At 39.0% G+C, this 22,527-nt stretch overlaps 1 protein-coding gene across 11 annotated transcripts in view; it reads left to right on the forward strand.

The window, feature by feature from the left end:
- The window catches only part of MGA (MAX dimerization protein MGA), a 57,525-nt gene that overhangs the window by 7,683 nt on the left and 27,315 nt on the right, over positions 1–22,527 (forward strand). For 10 of the 11 annotated variants that reach the window (XM_042865629.1, XM_042865544.1, XM_042865876.1 and 7 more), the window contains exons 2-13: positions 2,166–3,304; positions 8,302–9,235; positions 9,541–9,628; positions 9,766–9,861; positions 14,351–14,479; positions 15,237–15,335; positions 15,981–16,630; positions 17,281–17,638; positions 18,608–18,831; positions 19,805–19,945; positions 20,347–20,479; positions 21,829–22,349. In XM_042865629.1, coding sequence (XP_042721563.1) covers positions 2,244–3,304; positions 8,302–9,235; positions 9,541–9,628; positions 9,766–9,861; positions 14,351–14,479; positions 15,237–15,335; positions 15,981–16,630; positions 17,281–17,638; positions 18,608–18,831; positions 19,805–19,945; positions 20,347–20,479; positions 21,829–22,349 — 4,434 coding nt within the window. In that variant the 5' untranslated portion in view covers positions 2,166–2,243. The remainder of the gene's footprint in view (positions 1–2,165; positions 3,305–8,301; positions 9,236–9,540; positions 9,629–9,765; positions 9,862–14,350; positions 14,480–15,236; positions 15,336–15,980; positions 16,631–17,280; positions 17,639–18,607; positions 18,832–19,804; positions 19,946–20,346; positions 20,480–21,828; positions 22,350–22,527) is intronic. The other variant, XM_042866177.1, reaches the window with a different exon arrangement.

Below are 22,527 nucleotides of genomic sequence, written 5' to 3' on the forward strand. Positions count from 1 at the left end.
TCCCGCCGCGCCGCCTGCTCGCCGCCCGTTGCTGCCTGCGGCACGAGAAGCGCGCGCGGAATGCCCTGCCCGGGAGCGCTGCGTGCGGCGGCCTCGCCTGGTTCGCATAGGAGTTGTCTCCTAACCGTGGTTTTGCGTTTTGCGCGTTTGCCTTCCCGCACGTTCTAAAGCTGCTTTCGATGTTTTTGCTTGGTGTGCTGACCAATCAGAGGACTGCTTTTAAATATCGGGTCTGCGCACGGCTCAAATATAGCTGGAGCCGAGTATAACGGAGGCTTCCACAAGTACGTGGAGCTCCCTGTTTTAATGAAAGTGGCTGCTGTGTCAGACCAAGTGTAAGAGTGTGTGTGAAATTGTGCTGGGAATGGATGGTGCTGGTACTGAAGTTACGTTGCTTTTGCCTGCTGTAATTGCCCGCAACCACAAACATCCCAGCCACATCTGATACTGGGAGCACTGCATACCCCTGAACTGACTGAAATAGCACAGTGTTGTTAAATACTGTGAAACGGAACAGTGACTCAGGAGTCTTCTGTATTTGTTGTGTTTTGGCTGAACACGTGGCTGGCATGTTTTTGAAGCAAGCTTAAAGCCTTTCTGTGAATCTTTTACCAAATATAGAATCACTTTAATAAGCTGGTGTTGTTTTGCAGTAATGTGAAGTCTGTAAGTATGTGGGAAGTCATGTGCAGCTTTGAAAGTGATTGTGTTCTTCTTGTGATGGCTCTTCCTTCTATGTTCTAGATTCTCTTAATTCTCTTCCTCTATGGGGAAGTATTTCTTTCTCCAAGTAAAAGTGGCATCCTCTAAGTAAAAAGCAGCAAAAGGTGTTTTCCAAAACCTGTGCAGAATATTTTTTTTCTCTCCAATTTATCTTATGAATGTTCTGAAGTTCTGAATAGTGAAGGTGGAAGGATTGAAGTAGGTCTCTTGTATTCCTTCGGTGTTGAGGATGTTCCTCATGGAATTGATGAATGTTGACCATCTTCTGAGTTTTTAATTATGCCCCACAGACACGTGGTAGCTGCTTTGCACAGGTAACTCCAGCTGATGGCAATTCCTCATCTCATATTCCTGCTTCCTCCCCAGCTATGCATTTATTATAAAAATTGACTGTTTTTTTTTTTTTTCAATGTGATGTTCGTATATAATCAGATTTAAAGCACAAAAGTCTGAATGATATTCTTGTAAGTTACTCTTTAGCTTACTGTAAACTGTCACAATGAGAAATGTATGAGCTGTGTAAAGAATGGCATTTTTACTGTTGCCTCTTAGGATGTTGGTTACATACTCACCTGTGGGGCAGACGTACAAAAATGGAATTATGTGCATGCAGGTGGAGGAAATTTTTTATTTTCTTAAACAGATGTTCTGATGTTTTGTTGCTTAGCTTTAATTATTTAATTATTCCGATAATTTAGAAAATAGATAGCTAAGGTGCTCTCCATTGCTCTGGTGCTTTCCATTCTACCATTTTATCTTGGCTGCTTTGTCTTTTTTGGGGGGCTAGATTGTCTGCTTTGTTGGCAAGTTTATCCATTCAAACTACTTTTTTTCTTTCTTCCATTCTTTGTCTCTGTGTTGGACAGACTTTTCTGAAAACTTGGGTTTATGGGGAGATAAGGGATCCCAGAGAAATCCCAATTGCACAGGCAGTCTGTTTCATTACAGAAGTTTGGAGGTTTTTGTTCCTCCTCGTTTTTTGAGAAGCTTTGGATCTCTGAGACCTCTTTCTGAGAAGAGCGAAACAGCTTTTTCCTTTGTGTGAGAAATGTGCCATCCTCTCTTCTGAAAACTTCTGCACGTCTTGCTAAATGCTGTTTCTTCAGTAGATGACCTGAAGTGTTAAACCAGTATCAGAACAAAGAGGACTTTGATGCGTCAAGCAAAGCAACGAGTGCTGTCATGGCAAGGCATTCAATGAAAATGATTATAAGGGTGTTGTAACCCACACCTGTAAGAACTGAGTTATATGTGCACTGATAGCCTTGATTTGTTATGTGCTAATTGTGCTTGATTTTACTTGGTACTGTTTGTCTTTAAACTTTTCAAGAGGAGAACTGTTTAAAAAACAAACAAAAAACAACCTTGAGGCACATTAAAACCTTTTTACGAGAGAGAATGTATTTAAAGAACTTTAACTGATTTTTTTTCTTTTTTTCCAGAATGGTGAATACATGCAGATGATTATCAGAATTGTGTCGAATTTGCTTTTTATTTGAGAGCTTATAAAACTGCTCATCATGGAGAAACAGCAGATTGTGCTGGCTAACCGGGACGGTGGGACAGTGTCTGGCTCAGCACCTGCCTTTTTTGTTATCTTGAAACAACAGCAGGGAAATGGCAAAGGCGACCAAGGAATCCTAGTGGCCAACCGTGACGCTTGCGCTCTGGCCAGTGGCGTATTAATGCCAGTAAAACCCAAAATCAAGACCTGCCTCCCAGCTGACTGCGTCTCAGGGGGCATCACTGTCACCCTAGACAACAACAGTATGTGGAATGAATTCTACCATCGCAACACGGAGATGATTCTGACGAAGCAGGGGAGGCGCATGTTCCCTTACTGCCGATACTGGATTACAGGTCTGGATGCCAGCCAGAAGTACATCCTGGTCATGGACATCTCCCCCGTGGACAATCACCGATACAAATGGAATGGTCGCTGGTGGGAGCCTAGTGGGAAGGCAGAGCCCCACGTTCTTGGACGAGTGTTTATTCATCCAGAGTCGCCTTCCACTGGCCAGTACTGGATGCACCAGCCGGTATCTTTCTACAAACTCAAGCTTACCAACAATACCCTGGACCAGGAGGGTCATATCATCTTACATTCTATGCACCGCTATCTGCCACGCCTTCACTTGGTTCCTGCAGACAAAGCCACCGAAGTCATTCAGCTCAATGGCCCAGATGTCCATACGTTTACCTTTCCACAGACAGAGTTCTTTGCAGTTACAGCCTACCAGAATATTCAGATTACCCAGCTGAAAATAGATTACAATCCTTTTGCTAAGGGATTCAGAGATGATGGCTTGAATAGTCGGCCTCAGCGCGATGTGAAACAAAACAATAGCTTTGAACTGGAAGAAGGTAATGTTTTTAGCTCTGCCAGCATTCGTAGTTGCCCTGCTGAAGTTGACATGTTAGAATTACGTCGGAGAATAGATTCTTCATTCATTGGTCAGAACTCATCAGCCATGAACCTGGAGAAAGAATCCTTTAATACAGAACAAGACTTTGTAGGTTTCCTGGACACTGGCCTGCCTTCCAGTGATACGCCAAAGCTAAAACAAGAAGTCACTGAGAGGTGGGTTAGCATTCTGTTTTTATAATAAATGCCTGTTGAGTGAGGTATTTGGTAAAGCATCAAATAATGAGATCCTTAGTAGACAGATGCATGGATAACATTTGTTTGACCTGAAATGGTGGAATTGCTGAAAACTTTTCCTTCCTTTAGGTAGTCATCTCTCAGTTCGAACTTCCTAATGTATCTGAGGAGTACAAGAGTTTGGTGGTTTTTGTATGTTGCTTTAATTCACTTTGTAAAGAAATGTTGAGGGATTCTTGTTAACTCTTGTGGTATTTAGAAGTCTAAAGTTAGTTGTTTTGAATTTTAAAGAGAGCACGTTTCAGTCATGCAAAAGTTGCCATTTTTTTTTAAGAGTTTCTTACCACCACAACAGGCTGTCTCTGTTTCTTCATTTTTCATTAGTGAATGAGTGAGGCTGTGTGAGGGTGATGTGTGTTTGGATTGGGTATGTGTAGTGGTTGCCCCACTGCAGTAGTGGACTACTGACAAACTACATGTTTTGTCAGTAGCTTCTTATGGGAATTCCTTCCTTCCTCAAGGGAGATTGAAACAGCCCACCTTTCAGTGCTTCAGTACTTAATCTGCCAAAAAATTGGTATCAAAAGCAACCTTATGTAGATGAGTATGCCAAAACATTATTTAACTGCACATAACTACTTTGTCAAGTAACTAGGAAATCAGGATGATATTAACTGTGTAATTCAAGCTCACTTCCTAGAAGGGAAAAAGTGTGTTAATTAGAATGTAATTGTAGCTTGCTTCAAAGACTGTAGTACATTCAGCGTGTTTAGAGAGGGTAAAGATTTGTTTGATTGTTTTTTTTTCCTCGGAGAAATGATCTTCTTGCCTTTTGAGTAACTGCAAAACCTTGAATTACAAAGTTGTCCATTCATTGAGCCTTTCTGATTGTGGTTAGTCCTGACTATTCCAATTGCTGTGGATTTGGAGTGTCCTAGATTATGCAGTAATTTCCAGTAGCAGTGTATTAGAGAGAACGTCTCCTATACTTCTTAGATAGTCCAAAAATGTAAATTCTAGAGAAATATTTTCTGATTATAGATCAATGCTTAGATAACTTTTTGTTGTAAGCAGATTGTAAGTAAAACACTACATCTCTGAAAGTAGCTACTGAGAAGTTTGAAAACTTACTTTGTCTTTGAAGTGATTTTTTTTTTTCTCTTTGGAGTCAGTTCCTGTTGCAGAAGCTTAAAGTTTTGTTCATGGTCACTTTGTTCATTAGCTTTGCCTGAAGAGTGTCATTGAAGCAAATCATTTGGAGAGATGTTCAAACAGTAGCTTCTGTGGCTTTATTTTTTCCTCTCTTCTGTTTCCCTTTATTTCCCAAAGGATAAAAGCCATAGTGCTGAAAGTGTAGATGTTGTCTCACCCAGTAAATTTTGGGCTGTTTTAGAATTTCCTTTTTCCCTTTGAGTAATTTTAAGGACTTGAGAACCTTACTGAAGAGCAGCTCATTTGACTCAACAGGCTTTGTTTCTTCTGGTGTAGTGTGTATAAGATGCCTTCCCCAGTTTCATCTCAAAGACAATTCACCTCTTAACTGTGCTTAGAGATGCTCATACAGGGAGAATCCCTAAGGCATTTTCCTCTGTTCTAGGAAATATTAATCGTTTTATGAATAAATATTTCTCACAGTTCTAAAACAACCTTCAAAATTAGTCCAGCTTTTTGTTCTATCTTCTCTAATCTGTGCAAAACAGCCAAATTCTGTACTTGGAAATAAAAAAAGTAATCTCACCCAAGGAATGGCAGAACTCTTTGTTTATGTGCCGAGTTGTTCAGGACATTTATTCTATTTTTTTCCTTCAAACCTGTTTACAGAGTTTTCATGCCACTCAGCAGCCTTTCATGGACAGCATTTGAGTGAGTGGTATCCTCTTTTATCAAACTGTTATATTTACACTTTGATAACTGTTATTTCCCTGTACATAGTGTTACCTGTAAATTGGTGGGCACTGTCTTGCCTCTAGACAGGGTAGTGATTTTGGCTGGCTTTAAATTTGTGGAAGAGTTAGAAGCTGGGAGCTACTGCTCTCAGGTAATGTATCCAAGGGAGGTGGAGTTCCTAGTGCTATAGAGTGCTTGTGCTTAGTTTTGCCAACTGAAAGGTTTCCTTTGCTGCTAATGGAACTTCATAAGAGGGTGCATGCAGCTGAGAATTTGAATCTTGAGTTGTTTGTTCCTGCACTTTGGAAATAAATACTCTCATGATACCAGGTAGTCCGTTTTCTTCAGTGCTTTGGAAATATGTTTCTTTTTATCAGGCGTATTGTAAGAAAAAACAATCTTTAATTTTAGTTATGGGCATTTCTAAGTGGAAGTTTATACCTTCAACCACTCAAATGCTGGGAGCATGGAGGGAATTGCAAGCAAAAGATCATGGTTCCTAAGTCTTACAGGCTGCTGCACACTTTTCCCCTTCAAGGTCCTTTGAATTTTTTGGTTCAAAAATAGAAATACTGTGGGAGGCTTGAATGCTCCCATAGGCCTGCTTTTCTAATTTAGTAGTGCTGTGTTTAGTCCGAAAGTTTGGTTTTCTTTTCCTCCCTGGCTTTTAGAAGAGTGCTGTAGTAATCATCCTCCAGCCTCAATCACAGATAGCAACAGGTTTCTAGATCAATTCCAGTAGAGCCCGTGTGTTCCATAGTGTATTTTAAAAATGATCTACATAGAAAAATCAGGTAAATGAGCAGCTAAAAATTCAGTACGTGAGCAGTTGCATGGTTTATTGTGGCAGAATGCAGGAGAATTACTTCCGTGTGTTTGCTGTTTAATCGTGAGGTACGAAATAGCATGTTACATGGGAGTATTAAAAAAAAAACACAACTTGCTCAAATGTGAGCATTGTCCCACATTAGGTAAGGGAAGAAGCAGTTCAGAGATGATCTCACCATTTCTAGCTGATCTGAGATTAGAGGGAAGATTCTGGAAGGACAGACTGTGTGATCTGCCTTCACAGAGAGTATAGGAAAAGGTGTTGCTGTGGTTGTGTTGGAAGTAGTGCACTTCACAAACTAAAAGCAAAAGAAATGAGAACAGTGCTACGAAGAAACTTGTTACTGTTGTCCGTGAAGTTCATAATTGCATTTGAATGTAAAATATTTGGACAAATATTTGATCTTTTTTATGTACACACATGGATGATACCTCACTTGTCACCATTTGGCTTATATATGGAAGAGGAAAGTGGCGTTTGTGCCTAGGAATTTGATTTTTACAGCAGGGCTTCTTTGATTTAGGTAGGTACTGTCCAAATCTCTCACAGAATCATATTCCTTAGCTTGAGGAATGCATCTTGCAGTGGGTAGAGAAAGATGTCTGGAAAAGCCCAGACTTTGTTTGGCTTTCAATTGGAAATAGTAGAATTCGAATGAGACGTTTATTTGTCTCTTCATTTTAGAGAGTTTTAAGCATTGCCCAGGACCTCTAAGCATTATTGTGCTAGAATTTCTCTTGCTCCTTGAAGAAGAAAGGCTTTTTAATCTTGCATTTGACATTCTTCATGAAATGAATGTTAGGACTTGCTTATAGAAAACTCCATGGACAGAGAAGACAGTAGACAAAACAAGATTCTCCTGCAGCACTACAGTTACCTCAGCAGGCACACTTTTTTCTTCAAGCTTAACTCCAGTTACTCAGTGTCCCTGTGGATTTTCTAGAAAGGGTCTGTCTTCCTCCTAGGAGTTCTATTTGTAAGTATATAAATCTGTATCCTTGTTTTACACCACAGTCTTTCTTTATGAGCTGCTCCAAGTCATGACTGGTGTGTGTGTTCCAGGTTTTCTCCTTTAACTGTGCCCTAGGTCTACACAAGGCCGAAGCAACCTTTTTCTCCGCTTCTTCCTCTTCCTTTATCACAGTCCAGGATTCAATTGAGAATGGTCATTTCTTCAGGGGGAAAAATATACAGAGAGAACAAGCTTGGTGTTTGTACATGCCATCTATATAAACGATATTAAAGTATCAATATATAATGATGTTACAAAAGCTGTTACATTATTGAAATTGTTAACATGAACAAAAATTAACATAAATACTGATTTTGAACATTTTGGTAATTGCATGATGTTAACATAGTTTTAATATTGTAACATACTTTTAATATATAATGTTGTATAATACTTACAAAGAGTATATTAGAATACCATTCAATATGCTTACCAATGGACTTCTGTTAATTTCTGAGTTTCATTCTACATTCAAAATTCTTGTTTTGTATTTTGTGTGTTTTATGATGAGAAGCCAGGTTTTGAAGTTCTTAACAGAACTTCTGACTGTAGTTTTCTGACTGAAACGTCTGCTACTCAAAGCAGCCCATCATTTGGGAGTGTGACTGGCTGTCCATAATGTCCAATTCGTGGTATGTAACACCCTGATTAGGTCAGTACTCCATCTGAGTGGAAGATGATGCACGGTTGAACAGATTGTTAACATTCTGTAATTGTTTTGGATCAACAGTTTCATTTAGGAATGGTTTTAGTGCGGCTTCATGATGAATTAATTAAAATTTTGCTTAAATCTTTTGGACTGGAGTATAGTAAGCACTTATTTAGCTTCTTGTTTGCAAATAAAGTAGCTTTGACTAAAGTGACAATTCAATATTTGGTAAACCGAGTCCACTTCTAAGCATTTAAAACATAAAAACTTAGCATCAGTTCATGTTATGCCTCGAACAGGAAAGCTGCAAATGTTATCCTGGTATTACTAGGGAAGGAAATGATGCTGCTGCTTTCACAAAGAAGCTGTATTGTCTTAAATGATGGCAGATGGTAGGAGGTTGGTTGGTTGGTTGTTTTTGAATGATCACTACTTAAAATGTAAGCTTGTAAACGACATCATATTTAGCCAACTCATGGCTTGGAGCATTTTGGAAGTTCTTTACAATGTGCAGCAGGGAGTTATAGGAGATGATATTGTTTTGGCAAAGCTGGAGATTTTATGAAGATCTGTTGTGTTTTTTTTTCCTTCCTGCCCAGTCCCATTGCTAGCAGTTATGAGAGCAGCTCCCGAGTGGCATCCCCACTGGACCCCAGTGGACAGTTCAATGTAGTCATTAAAGAGGAACCCGTCGATGATTATGACTACGAGACAAATATTTGCACACAAGGAGTAAGTGTGAAACAGGAAGACACGGATGAAGAAACTGATGAGTATTCTAACACTGATGATGATGATGATCCTGTCCTACAAAAATGCCTGAGGAGATACAGTGAAGCGGATAGAAATGATGGAGACTTCAAGTCTAGGAAGCGTGTGCTATCCAGTCCTTCAGGTGTTGCCAAGGCAAAAATGTTAAAATTGGAAAGTGGGAAGATGCCTGTGGTTTATTTGGAACCTTGTGCGGTTACAAAGAGTACAGTGAAGATATCTGAGCTACCACAGACCATGCTGTCCTCTTGCAAGAAAGACAAATCCGTGTTGAATACAGTACTGGATTCTTTACCAGTCTGCTTTGAAAATCACAAAGGTTCTTACTCAGACACAGCTGCTATAACTGAGGAGCTACCCATTAAAAAAATGTCTCCTGGAAATAAACTGGCACAGAAATATTCCTCAATCAAAGAGGCCCAATGGATTCTATCTAAATCACCTAATTTTAATCTTAGGAGCTCCGTAAGTTGTCAGGTTTCAGAAAAAGAGATTTGTGGAAGAAAAAAAACTGGAGTACTGAAGAATTCTGCGTCCCTGAAAGGCTCTGGTAGCAGTCAAAACTCACTGTCATCAGGTACCACTAAAAGAGGAAGGCCACGGAAACTGAAAATCACCAAGGCTGGTCGGCCACCAAAAGGTATAGGGAAACCTGTGATAACAAGCAAGAACAGCCCTGTGGGGCCTGGGAGTATCCTTCCAGATGTTAAGCCAGACCTTGAAGATGTTGATGGAGTCCTCTTTGTGTCCTTTGCATCAAAGGTAAAACCAAACTGTTTCGAATTAAATTCAACCAGTTTTTACTTAAATGCTGAAGGTATATTTTCATTTAAACTGAGTTTTAAAATGTGTGAACACCTCAGTTCTGTCGTTATATTGTCTCAAAATTAATCATGTCTGTCTTAATGACTTCTGGAAAAAATAGTGGGTTATAGGGTTCTGTATAAGATAAAGCATACTTGTTTGTTAGTTTGTATTTTGAATATTTCAGTGATACTTGATGTGACTTAGTTTGTATCTAAGGCAGTTTTTTGAGGCATATTATTCAAGGCTCTTTATGTACGTAGGAAGCTCTTGACATTCACACTGTTGATAGAGCTGGAGGAGAAGAATCACAGAATCTTCAGGCTCCCTTGTTGACTACAAATGATCCAGGTAATTTTGGGGGATTTTTTTTGTGAATGGATATTCCCCATGGTAAGAGAATTTAAAAAGGCACATTGGAAGATTAAATCATTAAGTCATTTTTTGGCACATGAAATATCTTTTATACTTTTTATATTTTTGAGAAGATTGTCAGGCAAGAATACAAGTACTGGAAAAGGAGTTGATGGAAGAGCTGAAAACCTTGAGGCATAAGCAAGTAATACATCCGAGCCTTCAGGAAGGTAAGTGTGCAGTGTATATATTGTTGTATATTATACTTGATCATGCAGAGTTGATACATTCCTACTGGGTTTAAAACTATGTATGCTTAATACAGTTGCTATCTGATTTTTGGTTACTTTTTTTAGACAAGTATTATTGAAAAATTTGCAAGTTTGTATGTACAAATAGGAGAACATGAATGGAAAACTGTAAACGTGGTTGGTTTCTCTCTTGCTACTTGTGCCAATGTCAAGAAAATCCAAGGTATTTTATGAAGGCTTTTTTGTGTGGTTTTTTTTGTTTGTTTGTTTGTTTGTTGTTCAGACTTCCAAAGTAGTTTCAGCCAGCCAATAACAATATTTTTGTTTCCACACGTTCATGTTGCAAACTAGAAGGGGTGGAGGGAAGTAAGAGGTTACTCCTGAATCTCTTACAGCAAAGAGGGTTTGTGTCACTTTATATATACCTGTGTAGAGGATGCTGAGACTTTAGGCCATGCCTGTTTTGTGATGAGTTAATCCTTGTAGAGGACAGATGGAGCTAGAAATGGAGAAGTGTTTAAGTTAGACTACTTTTCATATGTCTGATTGTCTGATTTGGCCTAGATCCAGGTTCACTATTCGCATAGGAAGACCCAGCAACGTACTTCTAGCTTGTGATCAGGTAGAAGAAAGATCAATGCTATCAAAACAGTGATGATGGTGAAAATCTTTGATGCCAGTACTGAGATTGGCTTTGGCATAGGCTTCAGAGCAACTGATGAAAGAACTGGTCAAAATTGAAGCATCGTACCTCTTGTTCTTGAGGTTCTCTGAATTTCTCATATGTGTAACTGCAGTGCTGTAGGAATTTTGACTCCAAATACTGCTGCTAGTTATGTTGGGTCCTGACAGATTTCTGCTGTGAAGAACCATGGATTATCTCCAATGGCTCATGCACTATGTGTGGTGAGATCAAACCTGTCAGTTTTGGCAGCCATTTATAGGGCTGCCTTTATATTTTAGTGTTGAAGTGATGTTTGTGTCTTTCATTTTCACAAATCATAGAATCAATTTCAGTGTTGTAGAATTGCTTGGGTTGGAAGGGACCTTAAAGATGGTTTAGTCCAATACCTCTGCTGTGGGCAGGGACACCTTCCAGTAGCACAACTTGTCCATAGCGCCATCCATAGTACATTTTCAGGGGTGGGGTATAGAATAGAATCTCTATGGAGTTGGAAGGGACCTTTAAAAGGTCATCTAGTCCACTGCCCTGCGATGAACAGAGACATCTAGGTCTAGATCAGGTTGCCCAGAGTCTGATCCATCTTTGCCTTGGAAATCTCCAGGGATGGAGCATCCACCACCTCCCTGAGCAGCATGTTCCAGTGCCTCACCACCTTCACTGTAAAATAATTTTTTCTTTTATGCAACCTAAATCTACCCTCGATAAGCTTGAAACCATTTCTCCTTGTTTCTGTCACCACAGACCCTGCTTAAGAATCTGTCCCCTTGTTTTCTGTTGCTCCCCTTTAGATAGCAAAGATCTGCTATCAGATCATCTCACAGGCTGAACAGCCCCAGCCCTCTCAGCCTGTCCTTATAGGAGAGGTGTTCCATCCCTTGGATCATTTTTATGGCCCTCCTGTGGGTATGCTCCAACAGGTCTATGTCTCTCCTGTATGAAGGACTGCACATTGCTGGCTCTTGTCCAGCTTTCTATCCACCAGTACCCCCAGATCATTTTCGAGAGGTCTACACTCAGTCTTTTCATCCCCCAGCTTGTATTGCTAATCCACAGCTTCTCTGGTGGTGGTGAATTCTCAGCACTCTCAGCGTAAGGAATTTCTTTCATACATCTAATCTAAATCTACACTCTTTTACTTCAAAGCCATTACCTCCTATCACTGCGCTCCCTGGTCAAGTCCCTCTCTGCAGTTCCTATTCTTCCTCATTAAGTATTAGAAGCTCATGATGAGGTCTTCTTGGAACCTTCTTTTGTGTAGGCTGTGAAAGAACAGCTCTCTCAGCCTGTCTTCTTGGGAGATAACCCACCTCTCAGCTAGATTGTACCCGTGTGGTATATAAGATCAGTGTTGGTGGTTGTATCATGGATGTCTAAATGCATGTTTCCTCTCCCATTATTCCAGAAATAGGTGTCCTGTTTTACAAAGACCTCACTGACATCCATGGCCTCACACATCTGTGTTGCCATATTTCAAAAATTGTGGTAGAAATCTTTTCTAGTCAGCTACTAGCAATGCTGCATGTTGCACTGAGCAAATGTTATGGTATGGCAGTACTGAAAAAAAACTCTAGGATTTGCCTCTTGGCCAGTTGAAGGTCTGTGTATTTTCCCAGTTACATCAACTTTAAGTCCTGGAGCTTGGTGCAACCTAATCAGCATTTTCGATGTTGTTACTTGTTCTTCAAAATCTCTTAGCCACAGACCATAACTAATATCTCCTTATGGTCTACTGCAAAACAGACGAAGAGGTATGGCTCCTTCCTTTCTCAAAGAAGCAAAGTGCATGTTTCTGAATGTTCATTCAACCATCTGGTTGAAGCTTTCTGGCTTTTTTGCCCTCCGTGTAGTATAGTAAATGGAAATAGCATTTTTGGCATTAACTTTGCTTTGGTTTTGTGTAATGTAGTTGAGAAGCATAAACATCTCTTGATATTCATGGATACCTGAAGCCTACAATTGCTATTGAGTTGTGAAGTTAAGAAAATGAATATCCACTGCAGCTTGCATTATGAAGTTAATGTGCTTAGTCATCAGATATAGAAAAGTATTTCTGGTTGGCTAGAAAGCCATCAGTACTTCCTGTGGAGACTAGCATAGGTAAAGGATGGATTGCAAAATGCATCTGAAGCGGTGATTGTGAAGATCTTAAAGGCATTGAGACTGCAAGAAGATGCTTCTGAAAGGTGGAAATTCAGCTTCAGCATGTTAGGAAGAATGCTCCTATTAGAGTGCTGCTGTGCTATGGAGAGCCTCTTCTACCTGAACTAATTTGAATCCCTTGTCACGTGCCTGAAAATCAAAGCACTGTTGTCTGGCATCGTGATTCAGAGAAAATTGTTGTGGAGGGAGTTCTTAATTTGCTACTGTTTGACTGCAGCAACTGAACTTAGCAGTGCGCTGGCGATGATGAGAAATTGATAGAAGTGACAGTTTACCTGTCGTGTTTAGTGATGTCCATACAGACATATTTGTTCTCTTCAGGCTGCATTCTGAAAGCAACAGAATAATTCAAATAGAGTGTCATGAAGAATCAACTGCCTGCTCTTTCCTTTAAAATCACTTTGAAAATAAATAGATGCCGTCCTGACATTTGGCAGTTGACGTGTTTTTATACAAAATGCTACGTTGCCTTACTTGTTGTGCTCATCTTTGCCATGTAGATGTGGGAATTGTATCTGTCGTTGGTAAAGGTGTTCTTCAGTAGCCACATCTGAGATTTGTTTTGCATCTGTTGTTTTTAGGCTGCCAGTTATCAAGTGTCGGTACTTGTTACTTGTAAAGATAAATGTCTACTACCAACAAAAGGTTTTTGCTTTATGTGCAGATAGCAATTCATCCGTCCTGAGCATTGTCAAGTAATACATTTTTAATTCAAAACTTGCATACTTAACACTGATTCTAAGACTTTGGCAACAGCAGCACAGTTTTGTAGGTTTCCCTTGAGGAAAGAAAAAAAAAACAAAACACACCAAAAACAACCAAAACCAAACAAAGTAAGTATTCTCTACTCCAGACTGAGCTGAGTTGGGTAGCCATATATTCTTTCACTTGCTGAATAGTAGTTCTGCTAGCTTTTGCGTTCCTCGTTATTTCTGTATCCTTACCTGATTTGCTAATTCACAAAGACACTTTTTGTGGCTAAGGGGAGCCTTTCCAACTAAGCATTTGGGGGGAGGTAAGGAAGATGTTAACAAGCAGTGAAGTGTCCAAGCCAGTGCCATTCAACAAAGCTGACTGTTTTGTTTCCACACACGATCTTCTCCCTGCTTAAAAAAAAAAAAAAAAAAAAATAAATAAATAGAAAAAAGGCTGGAGGGTTGATTTATTGCAAAGCAACAAGATGGCTGGCTAGCTAATTTCAAGCTGATCTGTAAGGACAGTGAGGGGGCAGGGGGTTGCAAAAAGCTCATGAAGAGATCTTGAGAGAGCAGAATACTGAATACAGCTTTATTGTGGAAATGAATAGAATGCTGACATTCTGATTGCTAAAATTCTGCAGAAATTTCAGTAGCAGTTAAAAAAAAAAAAAAAAACAAAAAAAAAAACCAAAAGTATCAAGTCATTCTATTTTCCTTCTATTTTCCATCTCCTTAAAATTCATACCTGTTAATTCATACCTGTTGAAGATCCATTGTAAGTAACAGTTATTAATGCTTTTTTCAGAACCCTTAAGACATGGATGAATGCTAGAAATGTCTGTATGTAATGTGAAACTTTTTAAAATAAACATTTTTTTTTTTCTCATTAACATCTTGCTGCATTGATACTGATTGTTTCCTGCAGTGGGATTGAAGTTAAATTCTGTGGACCCAACAATGAGCATTGACTTGAAATACTTGGGTGTGCAGCTTCCTCTTTCCTATTCAAATTATTCTTTGTGGAGCTATCCAGGAACAAACCCCAATTCTCCAGGTGAGTAGAACATGAATCTGCTGAGGCTGAAAGTATTATGTTGTATTGTCAGTGATCAGAGGGATTTGGGACTTGATGCTGTTCAGAGATAGTGTTCTTATTCATTAGGACAGGAATATTACACTTTCCAAAAGCAGTGAAAATAGAGAAGTCCATAATCAAAATACTTCAAAGAGCGTTTAGTTTTATATTTGATTGTATTATTATTATTATATATTTTTTTAATACAAAGCTGTCAATGAAATGTGCTTGTAAAATTACTATTTCTTGTATTAATTTATTTGGTATCCAAACAAATGCATTTTTCATTAAAATGTGACTGATTCTACTACTGGCAAATACTGTTTTTTAACAGTAAATGTGTTTGCTAAAGAAAGTGCAGGGTGGTTAATTCCAATGTCTCTCTCTTGCTTTAGTATTCTGACTGGTGTTTTCTTCCTGTACTGTTTTTGGAGCTGGTAAAGAGGCAGACCTTGAGTCTCAGACCTGTCTACATCACAAAAGAGGCAGATCCAATTCAGAACGCCCCAATCCAGCTCTGTGTCAAGGGCAATTACTTCTAGCCTAGCCTAGCAATATATAAAACAGCTACAAAGGACCCTGTTAGTATATCTACATTACACTTTAGCTCTTGGAGATGATGGATTATTTGAAAGAGCTGTCACATGTATTTCTGAAAAGAAATGAGCAATTCACTAGGACATTTGTAACAATCAGTCTTGATTTATAAACTGAGGCTAGCTTTCTTCTTTTCCAGATACTGGATTTCCTTTTGTTTCCAGAACAGGAAAGACAAATGATTTCAGAAAGATCAAAGGCTGGCGAGGGAAGCTTCATGGTGCTTCTAGAAATGAAGGTAGAAAAAGCAGAGTGGGATTAAAACAAAAGTGATGAGATGAGATGAGTGCAGATATTTCTAAGATCTTTGTCTTAATCTTGGAGAGATGCTGCAGTTCAGTTATAGTATGTGTTTTAATGAGATTTATTTTTGTTTTGAGACTCTCTTGAATATTGGTACTACTTCCATGAACAGCCAAGAATGAGCACTTACGAGGGGAAAAAAGAAACTGGAAATGATAAAACAAGCAGAATCAATAGTAAAACATATTCTGTTTTTTGTTTTCTGTTATTTCTGTGTTGGGGTGTTGCAGATTTGTTCTGGTGTTGCCAGTACGTTGTAGGATACATGTTTAGGACAAACAAAAGGAAGCTGCACAGAAACACTGATTCTTGAAGACTTTCTCTTTTTGTGAATGAATATACTTTCCTCAAAAAGAGTTGTTTGGACTGCTGGCTGTGTTTCTGATTGAGCTTATATTTGATATTTGTGTGTTGTACACAAGGAATTATATACATCTTTAAAGAAGTATTTACCTCTTCTATACTGTTTAGTTGCAGTAAGATTTAAATCTGTGTGTGTGTATACATATATATATATGTAAGATAAAGCCTGTCAGTATGCTTTCCCAGGGGCCAATTAAAATGCTTGTAATTTATTTAGGTGGCAGTTCAGAAGGTTCCTTGAAGAATCGCTCAGCATTCTGTAGTGACAAGCTGGATGAGTACCTGGAAAATGAAGGAAAGCTGATGGAAACGAGTATGGGATTCTCTTCTAGCACGCCCACTTCCCCTGTGGTGTATCAGCTTCCCACCAAGAGCACTAGCTATGTGCGAACGCTAGACAGTGTTTTGAAGAAGCAGTCCACCGTAATTCCATCCACATCTTACACGTTCAAGCCTGCTTCTCTGTCATCTACCTCTAGGAAGGCAAGGACTCAAAACAGGCAGACATCTTCAAACAGTAGAGGAAGATCATCCTACAAGCCTATACTGCCTTCGCCTTTTCCTGCCAAGCAGAAACAGAACTTTTCAGCATCAGTAGAAAAGGCTGCTAAGTCTCTGTCGAGTAGCTGTTTGACTAACCAAGCAGATGGTTTCCTGATGCCAAATCTGGATGAAAACACACTGCCAAAACAAATCAGTTTGCGCCACACACCACAACAGCAACAAGCAGCTCGTCCGCCAGGTCTGTCTAAATCTCAAGTAAAGCTAATGGACCTGGAAGACTGTGCTCTCTGGGATGGCAAACCACGAACCTACATTACAGAAGAACGAGCGGATATCTCCCTGGCTACTCTGCTTACAGCTCAGGTAGGTAGCAATACTTTTCTTTCCTTCAGTACTGTTGCGTTTTCAATTATCTGTATTTACTGAAGCTGCCTGTGGTTGCAGAAAATAAGACTGAAGCTGCTAATGAGCATGACAAAACATGTTCTTCCTTTGTGTTGTAGCCTTTATATTGGAAGTTCAGAACTGCTGTCTTAACAGCATGTGGAAATACTAACTGTATTAATAAGGTGTTGATATGAATAATTAATTATGAATTATCTCAACTTCCCTGTGAAAAGTTCTAAGTGATACAGTTGCTATTCAGTAACTACATTTCCTTATTATTTGACACTTATTTTTTTCAGTAGGGCTAACTCCAAATAAAAAAAAAAGCAGAAACAAAACAAAAAACATCATGTAACTTTCATGTCAGATGATAAACTTTTGCTTTCTTCGCAGCCCACTTCTTGAAGAGGCTGTTCAGCTGTCTCAAGTTGTGTCTCAGAATATTAAAATGTAAACTCTTCTCTATTGTATTTTTTCCATACATGTGACAAATTTTTGTGGATAACCAGACCATGTAATAGGAGGGAGTTATAATTCTGAATGAACTTGGAATAGCAGTTTCACATTTGCTTGATTTCACATTGCTAAAATTTCAAGTGTTTACTTACTATCTAAAACTTTTTCAGGCTTCTCTCAAAAACAAACCTATCCATAAAATAATACGACGACGAGCACCTCCTTGCAATAATGATTTCTGTCGGCTGGGTTGTATATGTGCCAGTCTAGCACTGGAAAAACGTCAGCCTACCCATTGCCGCAGGCCAGACTGTATGTTTGGGTGTACTTGCCTGAAGAGAAAAGTACTGGTGGTGAAGGGTGGATCAAAACATAAGAAAATTCTGAAAAAGGCTGTGCGTGGAAATCTTGTGTTGTATGGATCACAAGAAGAACAGCAAGAGGATGGAGATGTGGAAGAAGAGGGTGTGGGAGAAGAAGATGAAATGAAGCAGAAAGACAAGAAGAGAAGAAAAAAAGTGGAATACAGTGAGTATTGCTGGGTAAAAAGCAATTTCTTAAACTTCTCTGGAATCAGCTGTCTTGCCAGGAAATTTTTTTAGGTTCTAGTAGAGATCCCATTACTAAATCCAGAAATGGGAATGAGCTCTGAGAGATCTCTGCAACGCTTATCTTGGTGTAACTGACTGACAGGTAATCACACCTTTTCCCTTTTAGTAACTCTTACCTGTTACAGGCTTTTTTGCATTATTCAGTCATTTATCTTGCTCAAATAACTAGTTTCTTTTTGGTAATTTTAACTTTCTCTGTACCCTCTAAATATGTTCAGGGACTAAGTATATGAAATAATTACTGCTATAGCTGTTGGTAATCTTTACTGTTTACTACTCTTTGTCTCCCTCTTAGCAAGTAAGCATCTGGAGCTTTATTTTCAGTTCCTGTACATAACTGTATTTCACTGACTTTGGTGGAAATAGTTTACAGTGGTTTTAGATCTGTCCTAAGGTATGTTCAGAAATATGACAGAAAGTGGCTATGGACTTACAGCTTTGTTCTAGTAATTATTTTATCAGCGGTAAAAAATGATGCTATCTGGTGTTCCACTGAAGTAAATAAATTTTTATGTGTAGTTGTGTTATCAAGTATGTTTTTAGATGTTTGAAATCTGTGTTTGCTGTCTTTTAAGATCCCTGGCTCTGTAGTGGTTTTTTAATCTGCTATCTTAGCACAGCTTGGAAGCAGTGATTAGCATGGAGTCTTTCTCATTTTCATTTCCTGCATTTGTGGACAAATCCCTGGTGGCTTCTCACTAGAATTTGAGACAAGAGAAGATACCAGCATTATCTTCTTAATTCAGTGTGAATTAGTTACTGGTATATGGCTAGACTTTAGACTGAAACTAAAATTTCCATTACTGCCATGCTACATTAATTTTCACTTGTGTAAATTACTGGGTTTTTAAAATATATCACTGTTTTTTTTTTTTTTTTTTCCCAGCTATCTGTGACTCAGAGCCAGAAAAGCCTCTTAGGAATTGTCCATTGTGGGTAAAAGTAGAAGGTGAAATAGATCCAGAACCTATTTACATTCCAACACCATCTGTTATTGAACCAGTTAAATCTACAGTCCTGCCTAACCCAGAAGTTGTGCTTTCTGGTAAACATAGATCTTCCAGTGGAGTGAAAACAGGCAGAGTGTATACTCCTAAACCCAACCCCGTGGTAAGAAGTGGGATAATGTTAATTCTTTTTTTCTTTTTTTAAGCTGAAAATTAAAGCAAACACTGCCAAAAACTTCTGTATATTTTAAATAAAATGAGATAAAAGGCATGTTGATAAGCTAGGGTGAATTGACACATACATGTATCTATTTAACTACGTTAGTCTTCTGTTGAAGTAAATACAGTAAATACTGTAGCAGTGAGAAAAGTGGTAATGATTTGCTGATGACCTCTTAAATAATGCAGTAATATATGCTGTTTATGGGTAAAATGATTACTTGTCCTGTAGTGTTTGTAGAAGTTACTATCTACAGGATGTAGCCTTGTTAATAACTTGTGGAAAAAGTGTGAATAGTGACTCAGAGGATCACTGTGATTGTAGAAGCTTTTGTGTTCTTGTTTGTGGCTTCATTGCCGTGTGCTAGGAATCTGTCTTTGCCTCTCCTCTCCCCTCACCTTTATCTAACACAAGCAATAGCAGTCATAGAGGAAGAATAGTAGTGAGGTTGAGTCTAGTTATGTTTAAAGAAGAAAATGTGTCAGAGTTGCTGCTTAATATATATCAGATATGGTTAAGTGGTGAATGACACTTCAGGACTTCTTTCTCTGTTGAGAAGAGAATTTAAACAGGTAGGTTTTTTTCCTGTTTTTCTTCCTCTGTGTAATTTGGGAGCAATATCTGTAGACTGAGCTATGGTATTATAGTGTGGCTTGGATTGGAAGGGAGATTGGTAGATTCTCTAGTTCCAGCCCCTCTAGCTGGGGTTGCTGCCAGATTGTAACATCAGATCAGATTGTGTAGGGCCCCATCCAACCTAGCTTTGAAAGCCTCCATAGGTGGGGCAAGAAGAAAGATTCAACTTTAAATACTTCTGATATTTTCTACTGTAGCGTTAATACTCTTTTAGAAAGCAAAAGTGTTTTATAGATCTGGTGCACATCCAGAATGGAGAGGTTGTATTTTTTTTGTGTAGATTCGAGAGGAGGACAAGGATCCTATCTACTTGTATTTTGAAAGTATGATGACTTGTGCGAGGGTTCGAGTATATGAGCCTGGGAAGGAGGAAAAAAATCAACAAAAAGACCAAAAGGATTCACAGAGTTTTCTTGTAAAGGTAAGAATTTACAATGTGTCCAGCACGTATCCTGCAACAGGTAGGAATATTGGAAATGGGAAGAAAACTTTCTCGCAGGAGCTTCCACATAACGTGGGGGCTTGGCTTTTATTTGACGGTGATGTAGTGACAGGGACCAAATCAGCATGCAGTGATGGTCAGCTTTCCTTGTTACTGTGATATGAATTGTCTTGTCTGTGGAAATTCCTGGCTGCAAAACTCATTACTGCATGAGTCTTAAAATTGCTGTTAGAAGATGAACGTTTTACTTCTGTCAAAGTTAAAATGCTTTCCAGGGTTATGGATGATAGCATGATGAACTAGTGTATTTTGTGATGTGATTTTATTGGGGAAGAGGAGAGACAAGGATAATATTTTGTACACTTTTTTTCTTCCCACAGATGTATGAACAAGGACTTCCGTCTTCAAAGAAGGAATCTTCTAAGAAAGAATTATCTAAAAAAGAGTCTTCTAAGAAAGAGTCTTGTAAGAAAGAAACCAGTGAGATAAACAAAGACCCTGAAAAATGTGGAGGTAAGAGCTGAATCTTGAGTGTAAGTGAGTGTGTTGATAGTTTTTTGGCTTAAAAAAAAAAAGGAACTATTGATGAAATGAGTGCATTTGCCGTGGGAGTTTCTACAATTGCCAATAAAAATCTTATGATGTGCTTGCAGTTTCTTGTTTTCTTAATCAGTCGTGTGTCATGTGGGAGATACAGCAGGCTAACTACCAAGTACTTGCCATGGTTCCAAGATTGAAATGATTGGTGTTACAGTAGCTCATTCAGAGTAAAAGATTGCATTATACAGCAGACTTGTATATAAGGATGCTAATTAGATACCTAACAAGGAATGGAAATCAGAGGGTTCCCTCCCTACTTTCATTAATTTTTAATTACTGAAGAATTAATAAGTTTACAAGTGGTATTGTGAATCTTCGACCCTCGTGTTCTCCACTTAGAACTGTATGGGTCAAAGAAGTGCCTCTACTCTATATGGAGCTGTTTGATGTTGAATTATTTTAGTTTGAGTTGAAAGGTTGAATTGAGTTTTTGCACTACATTATGTATGAATATGGCTTTGAATTTGTAACTCATGAAGAGGGAGGTTAGGCATCTTTATCTCTTTTTGTTTGAAATGGCCCAAATCATGTCGCAGTCCTTAAAATGAGACGTACTCAAGGCATTCTATCATCCACTAATGAAATACGGCTGCCTTTTTGAGCTGATTTTTTTTTTTTTTTTTTTTTTCCCCCACTGTTTAATGTATGCAACAGCATTCTGTGTTTAAGGATCGGAATGGAAAAATAATACAACTAGTTGAAAATACTGATGAATTGGTAGGTCAAAATTAAAAGGACCAGGACACAGGGCTCAACATCCTTACAGTTTTGCAAAAAGTGACGTTGGATCTCCAATGACAGCAAAAGGTCGTGCTTCTGTTAAACATCTTCCACAAAAGACAGTTCTGCTAGTGGCTTGTCTGTCAAAAATAGCATTATAGGACACTGGTCCTTTTCTGACTCCAAGAGAAAAGTGCCATCTCTGGAATATAATCAGTGATGCTTTCCATTGCGTATTGATGTTGCTTGGAGATGTTACATCCACACACTGAAACAGTCCAGCTTTGTTTAGCTTGTGAGATGCAACGGGATACAACGTGAGATGGTATGGCTACAGAGAATTAACTGTGAGAAACAGTTACCTTAGTTTTGCATTTTTGCTTGCTTGTGAAGCTCTGCAAGGGGAAGTGATGTTTTGAACAGTTCTTTTTACTTGCCCTGCAGCTGAGACAAGGGTGGAGGTGGGCAGAATAAAACTGTTTGAATATCCAGGTGATTAAAATGCCACAGTATTGCAGAAACCTATTTCAATTCTTTCTCAGAGAAAAGTTCGTGGTCTTCCCATAGTGAGGGGGACTCTTCCTCCGCCTCCTGTGTTCATCCCACCACTTCATGTGCACCAACCAAACTTATCGAGATTATCTCTGACTGCAGCTGGAATGAAGATTGCAGTAAGATATTGACCATCCTATCACAGCACATCAACAGTAACATGCCACAGTGCCTCAAAGTGGGTAGCCTCATTATTGAATTGGCTTCGGAACACGAGGCTCAGGATGCAAACAACCCTCCTGTGTACTCCTCCAGAGTGAAAATTTCAGTGCCATCCTACCAGGACAGTGATGAGAAGCCTGAGTCACCTGACTTGGAGACTCCCGATAGTGGAGTGCCGTCATGCAAAAAAGCAGAAAATGTAAAGCTCTTTCAGGCTTACACATTGGACAAGCTGCGGGAGAAGTTGCATGGGGGCAAAGGCTTGCCTTTTTATGCAGGGATTTCTCCTGCAGGAAAGCTGGTTGTCTACAAGCGCAAAGCTAATATGAGCCACTCAGGCTTGATTCAGGTGGGTCCCTCTGCCTTTACTGTGGAGATTAGATTCAGTTTCATCCAGTATCCTAGAACCCCCTAAAGAGAAGAACAAACACTCTCTTAATTTGTCTTACCTAGTCTTTTGACTGTCCAGACAAGATATCTTCATATCCAGTGACATTTTTGCCTCTCTGTAACCTTGTCCCTTTCAA

The sequence above is a fragment of the Lagopus leucura genome, unplaced genomic scaffold, assembly GCF_019238085.1.
Source record: "Lagopus leucura isolate 7727_CA_CO unplaced genomic scaffold, USGS_WTPT01 Super-Scaffold_1, whole genome shotgun sequence".
Taxonomy (NCBI): Eukaryota; Metazoa; Chordata; class Aves; order Galliformes; family Phasianidae; genus Lagopus; species Lagopus leucura.